Source organism: Schistocerca americana, chromosome X (genome assembly GCF_021461395.2).
Source record: "Schistocerca americana isolate TAMUIC-IGC-003095 chromosome X, iqSchAmer2.1, whole genome shotgun sequence".
Classification (NCBI taxonomy): domain Eukaryota; kingdom Metazoa; phylum Arthropoda; class Insecta; order Orthoptera; family Acrididae; genus Schistocerca; species Schistocerca americana.
In genome coordinates, this window is record NC_060130.1 from 659,479,053 (window position 1) to 659,495,197 (window position 16,145).

Below are 16,145 nucleotides of genomic sequence, written 5' to 3' on the forward strand. Positions count from 1 at the left end.
AAAGAATTCCACTGAGAATGCAACGACTTATTTTCGCCTGCCTTGTTAACCGTTTGCAACTTTCAGAGAAACATCATGAATAGTGAATTTTGAGTGAAACCTACACATTTCTCTGGCTTCCATGTCAAAATTTGCTTGTTTTGCCAAAAGGCAGCGGAGTTTACACTGTCTCACCTCACCTTATGCAGACACAGTTGTGACAGAATTCTGAAACAGTTGTTTATTAAATGAGGAACTAAGGAAAACTCAAGTCAGTAGCTTGTGAAATAGCACATTCTGTATATAAAAAAGGCTGTAATGTCTTCACATATGTTGTTCCAAAACCTATAGCATTTCTCGTTTCACCAGCTATCGATGGCCCTTAAAAATTACATTCTTTCACCAAAAAGATCAGTAGCTATTGGAATAACACAGTAGATAATGTTACTAGATAATAACTAGATAATAACTAGATACTAGTTACTAGATAATAACGATACGGTAAAATACTCTCCTCTTTGCGTACTATCATTTGCCAAAATCTCATTTTGATATCAGAAACCATTAACAAAATACGAGGAGTGTTGTGGATATTTCACTCTGGCTTTATTGCTGGCACAGCACCATCACAAATGAGTGTGCTACATCAAATCAGTTTTCACAAGATTGGTGACATGTAGATACCTCTACCCATGTCTAAAAAAAATTCCAATGATACCCAAATTTCATATGCAATAACATATTATGCAATATGCACCAAATGCAAAATCATAGCGACCCCAATTTTTCATTGCACATTTTCCGAATTTTGCACAGTATTTTACTTTTGCGTAAATCACAATAACTAAGGTCATTAACGAAATGATGGGCACATCATAAGTAACATGCCATGTAAAGCTATCAGCAAAGCAAAAATGAAATTTTTTTGCTGAATAGTTTCTGTAATATCATTTGAAAAAGATTGCTGGGTGCGCACCTCGATTCTGTCATCGCTGACTAGTCAAAGGGTGGAAAACACTTATCGGCCTCCTCTTCCAACGAAACGAATGAATTAGCCCAGCGCTTTGGACGAAAACTGCATATTGTCCAACGTATCCTGTGAGAGGTGTACAGGGAATTATCAATAGAATACGAAAAGTTTGTCACATGTCTCCCCCCCCCCCCCCTTCCCTTCTAAAAATAAATATTAGGAATCACACTTATCACATAGTAAACAGCACCTCTTGACTGAAAGTAAGAATTCTAGGAGGGGTGAAACTTTCTTCATTGAATCACACAGCAGATTTTCAATAAAACATATGTTTATTAAACATTTTACTGCATAAAATATTGTAAACATTTAACAAATGTATGGGTAAAAATGCATTTGACAAAGATGCAACAATGGATGGATTACTTTTCACAATGAAACACAGTTTCTTAATTGGACGGAATTGTGTAGAATACTTTAAGGTACATTCTGAGTAATCAATGTTTGACAATTTTTGTGATAAAAAAATAAGAGTCAGTCTTCATGAAAGACTAACATTAACTACTATAAAAAGTACAAATATAACATTCAACTACAAAATAACATTACAGTAAAAAAAGTTTTATAATACTTCTCACTAATATTTTATTGGACATATTAAGAATTAGAAACAATGATGCATGTATACGATTTTCCCCTTGCAAACAGTGGTGTGCAAAAAGGCAACCACAGTTTAGTAAAAGATAATTAATAAATTTAAATTACTCAGTGGGGAACAGAGAATGAATGTTTGAACACAGGCTGAACATGCAAAATAATTCAACCCTCTAAAAACAGAACCTGTGGCATCTCTCCTTAATGCACAGTATTTATGAATTTGAAAGTATGACAGATACTTTTAGATTAAAATTTACTGTGTACATAATCAATACACATTAGCTCCTGTGTAGCATTTTATAATAATCTTACTCTATCTAAAAGTACTATTATGCTAGTCACTTATTGCTTTGTTATGTACATTCTCTGACACTTCACAGTAGGTGTGAAATATATCTTGTCTATGTTTACAAACTCTGTGAGATTAGAAATACCTTCAGATACTGATGATAACAGGATACATGGCAGCATTAATCTTATTTGTAAAATGATCGCTGTTTTGTGTGTGTGTGTGTGTGTGTGTGTGTGTGTGTGTGTGTGTGTGTGTGTGTGTGTGTTGGAAGACAGTGATGCAAGAATATTTTAATTACTGAAACAGGCAAAGGCAAATTTTACATCTGCGTGATGACAAAACTATACAACATATAGCAAGGCCTCTTTGCTGTAGAATAACTTTAAAAATAGCCAGTTTTTCAGTGATAATTACATGTAAGCTAGATAGTGGCTACAAGTGCAACAGAACACAAATTTTAAGAATGCATCTACATTATCTTTGAAAAACTACAGATGGGTGTTAACCATACATTCATAATACCAATGCCCACAAATGGTAATTCTAAGTCTGATTGGTTGACAGGAACTAGTTTGTAGTATTTACTGATACCATAGCATGGAGTAAATGTTCCAGAACACAGTGTTCCAATGTATTATTCATATGAATGCAATATAAATCACAATGGTTATGTGATAAGATCCACAAATGAACTTTCCTCACAATGAAAACTAAAAATATACATAATGCTATGAACACTTTTATTTGAAGTGGAAGTACTGTTTCTATTCACGTGAAGTAACATAATAAAGCCAAAGCATGCTGGGGAATTTTAGTGGATATTGTGCACATAATGAGAGACCAGATCCCTGTGTTCATCTGAGGAAAAAAAGGAGGAAAAATATTTAACTTCATGCTAGTAATGGCAACATAAGAAAATACAACAAATACTTTCCCATTAAAACTTACTTGCTGAGCGCATACTCAACCAACATGCATTAGTTGTTGGGTTGTTTATACTAATCTTACAGTATCTAAAAATACTATGATGGTATATTTCTTTTGTGAATAATGCCATCCAGATCACTTAATACATTTTGATTAAGAGAGGAAAGAGGTAGAGCTAACTACACGATTCCATCATTAAGTGAATTTTCAAAGATCTGGTAAAAGGAGTCACAGCTGGATCTTATATGCCTTTATGGAACCTCCATTTGTGAACATTTAAGTGTTTAAGCCACCTCTTGTTTTCATTTGTGGGAAAAGAAACAAAAATGAATTATAATTAACAGAACACCACCACAAACTAGCAATTTCTGGCTTATCTTACTGTTATCTGCTGGAGCATGGTGCTTGGTTTTGATTGGAACTATGTAACAATTGATCTAGTTCAGAAACAATGAATATAGGATGCATTTGGCACAGTTAATGAGTAAAATGCATGTCACTTATTCAATTAAAGAAACCACAAACAAAAGAACTGCAAAAACAGAGACGGTGCATGTATTCGTAAATGGTATTACTGATGACAAACTGGTCATGACAATCTCATAAACAGTTATAGTTACTATTTTATAAGCAGACTGAAGGCAATACTGGTTGCCTCAATACTTCGGTTTAGGGAGACCAATCATTTCACTGAACGAATGAAAATACAAGCAGCACTGAACAGAAGGCAAAAAGCCACTACAGATCACTTTCTTATTAAAATAACAAAACAAAATTTATAAGAAAGCTACAGATAAAACAAACCCTTACATTATTAATGTCACAATTGATAATTAAGTTCCAAATCTCTTCCAAAACACCAGCAAAATAAAAAGCTCTTGCTTTATGAGTGCACCTGTTACTTTTTCTTTCACAAAAGGTCATTAGCATTCATTCTTTGGTTACTCATAATACAGAAGTTTCATTTCATGTAAAAACCATCCTTCAAACTTTACACACTGTCTCTGTAAATACTGGAGTAAATATTCATTACAAAAATACAAAATATCAATATGAGATTCATAATTTTGTACATGAATTAAAGTTTCCTCCTCTTATAAACCTGAAACTTTACACACTCTTTTTGATATGTAACTCCCAGTTTTAAAAAAATTGTGGTCGTAACTATACCTAATCTATTCATAGATTTAGATGGTGCTTTTCTGATGATCAGAGCAACAGCTATAGTTCATGGGTACAGCAGTTCAATATTTGGGGACTGCATTTCCTTAAATATCTGGTACAGAGAATACACACAGGTCCAGCAGTATGCCTGAAAAAGAAAAACAAAGCTCCAGAAAAACCTCTAATCAAACATCTTAGTGGAAAAAACAGCTGTTCCTTCGTAAAACTCATCAACACAAGAACTTAAAGTTAAATTACAATTAGGTTCAAATGCAATTTCATTTTGTTGCAGTGATTAAGAACACCACAGTGGTAATGTAACTGAGTAGTTCTGAGCCATTATAAGGAAAGACTCAAGACAGTTGAAATTTTGCATTTTGTTAATTAACTGTACGAAGTTTAAAACAATATATTAAACAATAGTGGCTAATGTGTGTTCCCCACTAAAAGCTCATCTGATGAACATAGCATTTACTCCTATTTTCATAGTCTTATCAGCTTAACATGAATCTTACGTCACACTGCAAAAAATAAAAATCATGTTTCTATGCGAAAGGTACTCCTCCATATTTTAAATAAAATATGAATGGTCCCAAGCACAGCACTGAAAAGATTTATGACTATTTGCAAACAAATGGCAAGCTACTGAATACCTGATGTGGCAAACTGCATTTCAAAAACAAAAAGCAACTACTTTAAAGTGTTTAATATAAGATCAAACATCTCTTCATTTCCTTGATGTACACTACTACTAATTCATTTTTGGAGCAACTCTATGCAGACTCCACTGTTAGTGTAGTGGAATCAAGACTGCTACAGCATCACTGCATGCACCACCTCAAGATCTCTCTGCTCAAGTGACTTATTATCACAGAAAAGTAAATACGCAGAATGAGCTAGTTCCACAAACCAGTTAACTGTTGGGCTGCAGAATATTGTTTAACATGCAGTCACAAAGGTTGCTACACTGAGTTACATGTTTTATTCAGCCAACCTGTACCCTTCTAAAATTGATTACACACACCCAGGGAAACTGTGGTGTGTAGTATTATCAATGCTATAGTTGTCTCAAATAACAATACAAACAAAAATAGATGCAAGCTTGAAAACATTGTATCTTAACAAGAGTACTATGTGAGAGAGAATGTGTACGCATGCACACTGTAGATAATGTGACAATACTTATTTTTGTGAAAAACTGAATACCATACATGGACGATTATAAAAGCATGGAACTTGTGGGATATACAAAACAATGTTAGACATGAATGTGATTAGAAAAAGTGGGAGAAACTATATCTATACAGCACATTACTTCATAAAAGGTGGTGGTAGTCGTACAGAAAACGATCTCGCAAGGAACCAGACAAAGTAACTTCATCAGTGAGCTGTAGATGGTCAGAAGGAATTCCTGTTTCAAACTGATCTTTCGCTGTAGCTAGTCACGTGGTGAAAATTATGTGGCTGGAACATCAACAATTCAACTCAGTTCCCGAAGTTCATATGCTAGAAAAAAATATTAGAGGATTTCACTATGTGTGAGTGATAGTAAAACCAGAAGGGGAATCCTGCATGGTAATATATGCATCTTCATATGGGTCTTCACATTCAGGGCATACCAAACCAACATGTGAATTACAGCATCTCAATACATATAGGTGAAATGGAAAAGCTTTTAAATACAATTACAAAATCTAAACCCAAAATTAAGAAATGTAACCAGGCATTAAACACACAAACACTAACACTGCACATAAGGTGTATCATTTATCTCTATCACACCTTTTCGTAAAAAAAGTATCGGCAAAAAGCTACCTGTGGGACACTAACCAACATGACTGCCAGTTTATGTTAAATGTTTCATAAGAAAGTATGCTCAGCAGTACGTCTTTTTTAAATAGTATCCTACATTTTTTATTCAGTAATCTTCTTCCTCTCCTCAAGACCTCTTCCAACACATCATTCAAGGGCATTCATTATGTTGATCCATATAAGTAGTCTTGCTATAAGTAGCACTTCATTCAAAAGACTAGAAAGAATTAATGAGAGAAAGTCAGCACATGCCTTGTGCGTTAGGTCACCATTGATGAAATAAGGGACAATAATTTTAGTATCAAGTATCCCACACCAGAAATTAACTCTCGATTGACACTGATGTTATACATGTCTGAGCAATCTCTGGTTTTCACTGGACCAACAAATGTATGTCCTTTGTATTTATCTGTCTTTTGTCTGAAAAGGAACATTTATCAGTAAAAAGAAAATCAGAAAAAAATTCTGGTTCAGGAGGATTTGCTGCTGTGTCTACTGGCAGAACTGTACGCAATACTGGAAACCGTTCCCATGCAAATCTTGGTGTAGGTCTCCATGACATATCTAGAATTCGCGACGTGTTGGAATGCAATGTACACTGGTCCTAGGAATGCCAATAACCTGTTCAAGCTGTCATGTGCAACAGAAACAGGGAGAGTAACTTTGTTATCTTCATCTGTGTATGTTCTATGTTGTTTCTGTTGCCTCGGGTTGAAACTTCTAGTTTCCTCAAGCATCACAACAAGAAGAAGAAAAAACATTCATCAGGAAGGTGGTTTCCGTCAAGTTACTGCTGTCTGCAGAGTTCGTCTGGCCGAGTAGCAATACACCTACCTCAAACCACAATAAAAGGAAAGTAATTGCAGTGCAGTTTTTAACCAAGTGCTGCATTCACTGTACAAAACATATCATTTAAACAAACTTAAGTACTGTACGACATGTACCCACATTGTAAATACAAAAAACATTATTGTAACTACTGTGCTGTTAGCTTCATTCTCTGTAGATGAGCAGCATTTCTGCCCACTCTTTGTTGGTATACATTTTACTTGCACAAAGAGTCAACAGAAGACTGTATGACCAGTGTGCTCTTTCCTTGAGTTTCCATTTGTTTACAGTCATCACCGGAAAGTGGACAAGTTGCCCTATCTCAAGTACCTGCATTGTGTGCTGGTACTGGACACTCAAAGGCAATTTTGTGTTATATTAGTGTTAATGTCATGCTTGCATGAATGGAACAAAGTGATATTTTTTAACATGTCTTGAGGAGAGGAAATGGACTGCTGAATAAAAAATATAAGGTGGCATTTTTAAAAAAGTTTACTGCTGGTCATATCTTCTCAACAAATAAAATTAAAAGAGAGGTAATTACACTCGATACTGTATCCCTGGTAATGAAATAACATTTGCTTGATATGTTTTTTATTTTGTTTCTGAACAAAGCGAGTTATTTGGGGTTGTCAAGATAATGGGAAACCCCAGGACAGACTTGCTCAATTCAATACAGATCATAGAACTGATATTACAAGAAACCAGATTCACAGATGAAGGAACACTAGTCAGATAATTATCAAATCTTGAAATGGAAATAAAGACATTGTGGAAAGTGTGCCACACTTACTAACAATATCCATTATTAAGTGATCAACATACATTGTTGCCAAATTTATTATCACCTCCAGAAATAGTTTTGGGAACAACTGGAAGAATGGTTGATTAACTAGTAGGGTTGAAAGGAACTGAACAATAAAGCCATCAGTCCTATCTTCCTTTAATAATCCAAGCCCACGAGATTCCATGAGGAGAAAAGGACAGACAGCCAACATGATCTTTTGCAGTATCATCTGATGCATAAGCAAGAAGCACATGGCAGGACCAACAAACAAAATAAAGTAAAAATCAGTGAGGTGGGGGAGGTGCAACATCCAGCAATCAGCCAAAGGACCATCAAGGGGCAGGGGGTAAGAAGGAGATTGCTTTCCACCCCCTTGTTTCACATAAAATACTTGGGTGGCATGCTCCCATCAAAGAAGAGTAAAAATGTAAAATAAACTATGGAAACAATGGTCAATACAAATGCATAAAGAGATTAAAAAGATTAAAAAGTGTTTATCAGGCTGATATACCGTTCAAGAGCTGCTACACAGCCAACCGAATCTCAAGTAATTTTATCTGAAGTGTAAAATATTGTCAGAAGAACAAAGATAAAACAGCCATACAAAAATGAAAAAATACAGTGAGGTAGGGGAGGTGTGGTGGTAGAGACAGCTGGAGATCCTCTGACATTAGTTCTGCAGGTCAACATCCACACCTGACTGATGACCCTCCAGCCACTTTAGAATACAGGCAGAATGCCTGCATCAGAGGAAAGTAAGAAGAAGTGATGAAGCTGAGTTGACAGATTTTAAATGACAGTAAACAAACAACTCTCTTGAATAAAATGCAAGACCACATCTGCCACATGGATATCATTACCTAACAGCAGGGGTATAGAGTCTTCATCAAGCTGCAATGTTTGCCACAAAGCGGAGAGCTTGGGTACTAACAGGATATGGGCCACTTTCACAGGAGTACCACAATCACAACAGGGTGGCTGCTTATCTGAGGATGTGCACCGAGTCAGCTAGGTGTGGACAATACACCCTTTGGAAAGGGTGAAAGCAAGCCTGCCATGCAACCATGCACCCTTTTACTAATTGCTGCTTGTGAATAGCGACCATGGCATGCGAACACCCCTCCCCTTCCCCTGCAGTCCAAACCTCCAAAAGTTGAAGATGCAGTGTTGACTGCAAGTCAGACCCCAGGATATTCATCATCTAGAGTAATTTCTTGCGACCACCTTTGTTAACTCAATGTGGCTTGGGGTCCAGAGCAACAAAATCGAGCTCCAAGTACCCTAGAGGTTGCAGAAAGATCACGTATGGTCGATACCAATACGTTCTGAGGATAGAATTGGTTTACAGCTTGTGGAAAAGAAAACTGTAGGTCTTCTATATGACACTCAGTTTGGTTTTAGGAAAGGAAAAGGTACCACAGAGACAGTTCTGATGTTATACTTGATAATGGAAACAAGAATGAAGAAAATCAAGGATTTGTCAACCTAGAGAAAATGTTCAATAAGATACAATGGTGCGAGATGCTCAAAATTTTCAGAAAACTTGAAGTAAGCTATTGGGATAAACAGGTAGTATACAATATGTACAGGAAGAAAGGAGGAACAATAAGACTGGAAGACCAAGAACATGGTGCTCGGATTAAAAAAGGTGTAAGATAGGAATGCAGTCTTTCATCTCTGCTGTTTAGTTTATACATTGAAGAAGCTATGATGGAAATAAAAGACTGGTTCAAGAGTGGGATTAACATTCGATGAGATTCATTAATGACACTGCTATCTTCAGTGACAGTGAATAAGAATTAATGATCCATTCAATGGAATGAATAACCTAATGAGCACAGAATATGGATTAGCATAAACTGTAAAAAGACAAAAGTAACAAGAAGCAGCAGAAATGACAACAGTGATAAACTTAACATTAAAACTGGTGATCATGAAGTAGATGATGTCAAGGAATTCTGCTATCTTGAAAGCAAAATAACCCATGATCAGCAAAGCAAGGATGACATAAAAAGCTGAGTAGCACAGGCAAAGAGGGCATTCCTGGCCAAGAGAAGTCTACTGGTATCAAACACAGGCCTGAATTTGAGGAAGAAACTTCTGTATGGTGTTGAATCATGGACAGTGGGAAAACCAGGACTGAAGAGAATCGAAGCATTTGAGATGTGGTGGTACACAATAATGTTGAAAATTAGGTGGACTGATAAAAGATGAAATGAGGAGGTTCTCCACAGAATTGATGAAAAATGGAAAATACAGGAAACACTGACAAGAAGAGGGATAGCATGTTAGAACATGTGTTAACACATCAGGAACTTCCATGGTATTATTGGGAGATGTAGAGAGTAAGAACTGTATAGAAAGTCAAGAGACTGGGATGCATCTAACAAATAATTACAAGTGCTACTCTGACATGAAGACATTGATGCAGGAGAATAATTTGTGGTAGGTTGCATCACATCAGTCAGAAGACTGAGGACTATAAAAAATGGCTGCAGACTGCTTATAATTAATGTCATTGCAGGTTAGAAAACTCTCCCAAGGTTGAGTGGGCGGATAACAGAGAGCTTGGACAATGGCCATTAATTCTGCTCAAAAAAGTGTGCCCATATGGGATGGATGTTACTTGTGACCCCCAGAATTTATGAAGGGACAGCTGGTGATATTAGCAACTTCAAGCTGTAACTACATACAACTCTGGAACATGAAAGTTCCCAAGAAAAGAGAAACAAATACAAAAACAGGTGGTCTACCTTTTCTTTCTGTCCAATTTAGAAGTGGATCCTTCTATGAGGTATAAACCACTGTTGGAGGGGGTTGGGGGTTGAAGGGGGTTGGTAGTGGTGTGTGTCACAAAGGTGATCTGATAAGAGGATTCAATGACGGAAGGTCAAGATCACAACGAAGAGATTCCAGATGAACTTCTGCTAGCTCACCCAACCTGGGTCACCATTGTGGGAGGTGAATCATCCTGACAGGAAAAAGAATACGGTTCTGGGAAGTTGAGGACATGTATTGCAAAACTCAATAGTAACTGGTGGCACCTGATGTGCAGAGGAGGAATTCCAGCCTCTCCCAAGAGGCTATCCACAGGACTTGTCCAAAAGGCACCAGTTGCAAGTCAGATCCCACAATGGTGCACTCTGTACAGTAGCTGTAATACAAAGGTGGCCACTAGTCCATAAGCCCACCAAAATAGGACAAGGGCTTAGCAAAGTTCCAACAGGATGGAAGCCCTGGCTGAGGGCCCAGTGACCCCACTTTCCTTGAGGCACCTTGTAGCTGGCATTCAGCAACACTGGCCGATGAAGAGCTTTCATATTTACTAAAGTTGTCAACATACAGGGACAGTGAGGTAACTGGCCCCACAGCCTATACGAGCCTGTTGGTTGATTGATTAATTGAGTGGAGTTATGGGGCCAATCGGCGAGGTCATCAGTCTCTCAATTCCGAAGTGAGTCACAGAAAAAAGATGGTCTGCTAAAAGTGGACAGATCCCATAGAATCAATATGGTTTTATACACCGACAAAAAATTTCCCGGCACTTTACAAAATGAAACTTAGGTGAGAAAAAAAACCACATTTTGAAAAGATCTGTGATGTGCTGCAATGTGTACACTGCATATTTTCATATTATGGAAGTGTAAATTTGAATTCCACCAAACATCTCATGTTACTTTCTGAAGCATTGAAATCGAGATTGCGATGCGATTTTGTAAGCCAGTCATAGCTCATGTCACGTGATCTCACCTGCCAATGATGGCAGATATTCAGAGCATAGGACATGTGATGTAGTCAGCCAATAGCAATATCACTGTCAAGAAGCGCGACCACACAAATTAGATAAGTTAATGGTTTAAATAAATATACATAGTGTTGCTACAAGAAAAGCAAAGCTTTCACATATCTACATCTACATCTACATCCATACTCCGCAAGCCACCTGACGGTGTGTGGCGGAGGGTACCCTGAGTACCTCTATCGGTTCTCCCTTCTATTCCAGTCTCGTATTGTTTGTGGAAAGAAGGATTGTCGGTATGCCTCCGTGTGGGCTCTAATCTCTCTGATTTTATCCTCATGGTCTCTTCGCGAGATATACGTAGGAGGGAGCAACATACTGCTTGACTCTTCGGTGAATGTATGTTCTCGAAACTTTAACAAAAGCCCGTACCGAGCTACTGAGCGTCTCTCCTGCAGTCTTCCACTGGAGTTTATCTATCATCTCCGTAATGCTTTCGCGATTACTAAATGATCCTGTAACGAAGCGCGCTGCTCTCCGTTTGATCTTCTCTATCTCTTCTATCAACTCTATCTGGTACGGATCCCACACTGCTGATCAGTATTCAAGCAGTGGGCGAACAAGCGTACTGTAACCTACTTCCTTTGTTTTCGGATTGCATTTCCTTAGGATTCTTCCAATGAATCTCAGTCTGGCATCTGCTTTACCAACGATCAACTTTATATGATCATTCCATTTTAAATCACTCCTAATGCGTACTACCAGATAATTTATGGAATTAACTGCTTCCAGTTGCTGACCTGCTATTTTGTAGCTAAATGATAAAGGATCTATCTTTCTATGTATTCGCAGCACATTACACTTGTCTACATTGAGATTCAATTGCTATTCCATGCACCATGCGTCAATTCGCTGCAGATCCTCCTGCATTTCAGTACAATTTTCCATTGTTACAACCTCTTGATACACCACAGCATCATCTGCAAAAAGCCTCGGTGAACTTCCGATATAATACTGGCCTCAAAGATTAATAAGCTTTAACAGAATCTAAGCTTTCACACATAATGTTGATCTTTTATAAGCGTGTAACACTTTAGGATACATCACAAAAATGTGCCAGTAAAATTTTTGATGATGGCATACATGTCTGATCATCTTGGCTTGAAATTCTTCAAAAGGTTGTCCTCAAAGAGTTGATTTTTAAATGATAGTCAAGAAATTTATCGTATATTCTCACACATTATTCATCCTGCGTAAAACGAAATTTACTTTGAAAGTACCGCTTTTCAAAGCACCATTCTCAATATTTTTCCACGGCCTGTTAGAAATAGGTTCGTTTCAGCAGTTGCCAGAGAGTGCCAGATAATAGGCGTCACCGGGCCTGCGCAGCTAAGATGATGCTGGAAGCCCTTATATTTGTATGGTAAAACATTAAAATATCTTACATTATGTCATAAATGAAACAAAACATCAGAGGATACTCCAACAGCATCGGAATTTAGTGAACCCTACTAACATGCATGATTCGGCTTAAAGTGCACACTCATGCTTAAAGTGCACACACTTATGTCCAGATTCAGATGTAAATTTTCTTGGAGTACCAGTAGCGTATTACCACATGTTTGGTTCTATATTATGGCATAATGCCGTATGTACTAGAAGATGAAAACATGCACTTGAAATGCAGAGAACATTTAAAATTAGCCAATAGTGTGGAACTAAAAGCTTTGTTTCAAATAAATGGACTGCCCTCAGCAGAAAAGGTTAATAAAAGCCAAATTTCTTTAGCAAACCGACAAAAATAACTTCACTATTCTACAAGGCGATTAATGCTTGACTGTCAGAAAGGTGGAAATAAAATAAAATCTGAAGTTAATAACTTGTTTTAGCCTTCCATAATTATGTGAATGTATTTTAATTCACTTAATAGCTCCCAGCCACAGAAATCCTTCTTGTTTTCATTTGACGCGAGAGCAATAAACAAAGAGGGAACAGCAAAATCACTAAACATAAACACGGATCACGTGGAGACTACCCACATCCCCCCCCCCACAACTCTGGCTGCTTGGTTGGTTGGATTAAAAGAGGGGGAAAGGGACCAAACTACGCGGTCATCAGTCCCTTGTTCCGAATAAAACATTGCCACAAGTGTGAGAATAAAACAAACGAGACTGACCACTCAAAACAGAATGAAAGGAAAAAATCACAAAACGATGAAGGGCAACAAACATGTAAATGGACAAAAGGGTACAAGAAAACCACAGAAACACAAGAAACAGGATGAAGAGATTAAAAAAAATGCAGATTACCATGGCTGGCTGAACATGAGAATAAAAAAGAAGAATCCAGCCACTCTGCAACACACTGAAGCCTCCACTCTAGAAGCACTAGGGTGTAGGACAGAAAGGGACAAAGGACACACGCTAAAACTTAGATCTAATGATAAAACTCACCCTCACAAATAAACCATAAAAATAAATCAGCCCATTAGGCATTGTCAGATAAAATTAGCGGCAACGAGTCTGGTAACCCAAGATTTCGTCGCTGGGCAGTCAAAGTGGGATAATGCATCAGAATATAGGTCACTGTCAACCCGGTGCCACACCGACACTCAGGGAGGTCTTCACGACGCAGGAGGTAACTGTGGGTCGCCCAGCATGGCCAATGCAGAGCCGGCAGAGGACAACTGATTCCCTGCGAGAGGCCTGCATGGAAGACTTCCACACATTTGTAGTCTCCTTAATGACACACAGTTTGTTGGGTGTACTGTTATGTCATTCCGTCTCCCAAAGCCGAAAAACCCAATGGCGTAAGTCAGAACGCAGGACAGGTTCAGATAACCCCATCTCGAGAAGCAGTTTCCGCATAGCCTGTTTGGCCAGCCTGTCGGCAAGCTCGTTGCCTGGGATGCCAACATGTTCTGGGGTCCACGCAAACACCACTGAACAACGGGACTGGTTCAGGCCATAGATGGACTCCTGGATGGACGCTACCAAAGGATGGCGAGGGTAGCACTGGTCGATAGCTTGTAGGCTGTTCAAGGAGTCAGTACACAGAAGAAACGATTCCCCGGCGCATGAAAGGATATACTGGAGTGCACGAGAGATGCGTCACCAGCTCGGCAATGAATACACTGCAGCCATCAGGCACAGAATGCTGTTCAAAATGGCCTCTGTGGACGTAGGCGAAGCCAACATGACCATCACCCATCACAGCATCAGTGTAAACCACTTTAGAGCCGCGAGACATGTAAAGAATCAAGAGGAAGTGACAGTGGACAGCAGCAGGAGTAGCTGAGTCCGTAGGGTCTTGCGAAAGGTCCAGACAAATCTGCAGCCTATGTGTACACCATGGAGGTGCATGCAGACAGACCTGGATGTGAGGTGGTAAAGGGAAGGAGACTCCAGTTCAGACAGAAGGGATTGCATGCGAACCGCAATAGTCAGCCCTAACCTGGGCTGCCAATGCGGGAAGGGGCCATCACACAAAGGCCGAAACATGTGAGACTCCTTTTAGTCACCTCTTATGACAGGCAGGAATACCTCGGGCCTTTTCTAACCCCCGGACCCGCAGGGGGGACTCTGACTACTCTGCGTATTAGTCCTGGATCTACGATATTTCCAAACCGGGGTAATACTCGATAGTGGTGCCCCCCCCCCCCCCCCCTCCCCCTCTCCAGCGTTTGAGATAGGATGCCAAAAATTAAAACAACTTTTCAAAAAATGTTCATTTTGTAGCGCACATCTTTCTGAAGATGTCTCATACATAAAACATATGTCTTCCAGGAAATGAAAGCCATGTTATTTGGTCTCAAGTTTTCGAAAGTACATTGCCATGCCTTTTCACACAGCATTCTTCTACCGCACGTCACTGTATTTCGCCCTGTCGTATTCAAATGTGTTTATTTTGTAATGGATGCCATTAAACTATACTCAGGATAGTGGAAATTAAAATGTCCCGTGATGTCTCTCCTGCACAGTGTCGGCCGGTTTGACATCCCGCCCTCTTTTTTAAGACCTCGCAATTATTATTAGCTGGGATTATTTGTAGCCTAGAGAACAAGAAATCCTCAGAAAATTAGCATTATTTATCATCTCTTAGCTAATAACTTTCTCTTTGGTGTGACATATTAAATACAGGACACACAAAACCAGTAAAAGCAAGAGGCCAGCAAGATGTACACACTTCTCCAATCCTTATGTCCCAGCATTTTTCCCTCTCTAAATTTGCTATGGCTTTTCATGGTGTGCTTCCCTTTCTGCGAAAGAATATATTACCTCCTCAAAGTTCCTCAAACGTTTTGCTACATGAAAAAACGAAATGTCATTGTCTAATACTGAAAAAGCTGTTAATACAAATAGTACCCAAAACTGGTGTGGTTTCTCAAGCTGATTACATGTATTTTGTCACTGTCTGTTAGGTACAAATAAATAGCCCTGTGTAATATTGCAGCAATTTTAATACACACCAAATAAACGAAACTTTTTTGGAACAAATGGTCATATAATTCACAAAGTACCAATATCAAATGCGAAGGCCTACTACAAGCAAAAAGCTTTATGTTAGGAAATAGTTTCACATTTCATTCATAGGCGCCAGTTTCTCAAGCATGAGATCAAAAAGGAGTGGTTCAAACGTTTTGTATAAATTTGGAATTGTCATATTCTTCCACAACTTGTGTGATGTCCCCATTTTGTCTCCTTCCTCGTTCTAACAAACGATCTTGTCATCACTAATTCTGTAACTATTACCTGCCAGTGTCAAAACTTATTCTCTGGTTAACTTCACTAACCCTGCCACAATCGCCGGTTTAGTTATCCTATGTTCATTCTCAGGTTAGGTGTTATTATGCGTCTGTACAACGCGTTTTCCGTGCTTCTCCCACAATAGAACTTACGCGCCTGCTAGCCGGGGACTGTACAACTGGCCCTTACTAGTGTACTGGTCTGGCCAAAAACTTTGTCAAAATTTCATTTTCTTGGGTACACCT

General features: G+C 38.6%; 1 protein-coding gene across 2 annotated transcripts in view; it reads right to left on the reverse strand.

Annotated features, from left to right (window-relative positions):
* Nucleotides 1-1,260: 1,260 nt before the first annotated feature.
* The window catches only part of LOC124554824, a 36,391-nt gene continuing 21,506 nt past the window's right edge, over nt 1,261-16,145 (reverse strand). The window contains exons 6-7 of one of the 2 annotated variants that reach the window (XR_006968462.1): nt 3,996-4,137; nt 1,261-2,756 (exon numbers count right to left, since the gene is read on the reverse strand). Coding sequence is in view for 1 of the 2 variants with exons in the window: in XM_047128486.1 (XP_046984442.1) it covers nt 4,054-4,137 (84 nt within the window). In the remaining variant the exon portion in view is untranslated. Of the gene's footprint in view, nt 4,138-16,145 lie in introns of both variants that reach the window. The other variant, XM_047128486.1, reaches the window with a different exon arrangement.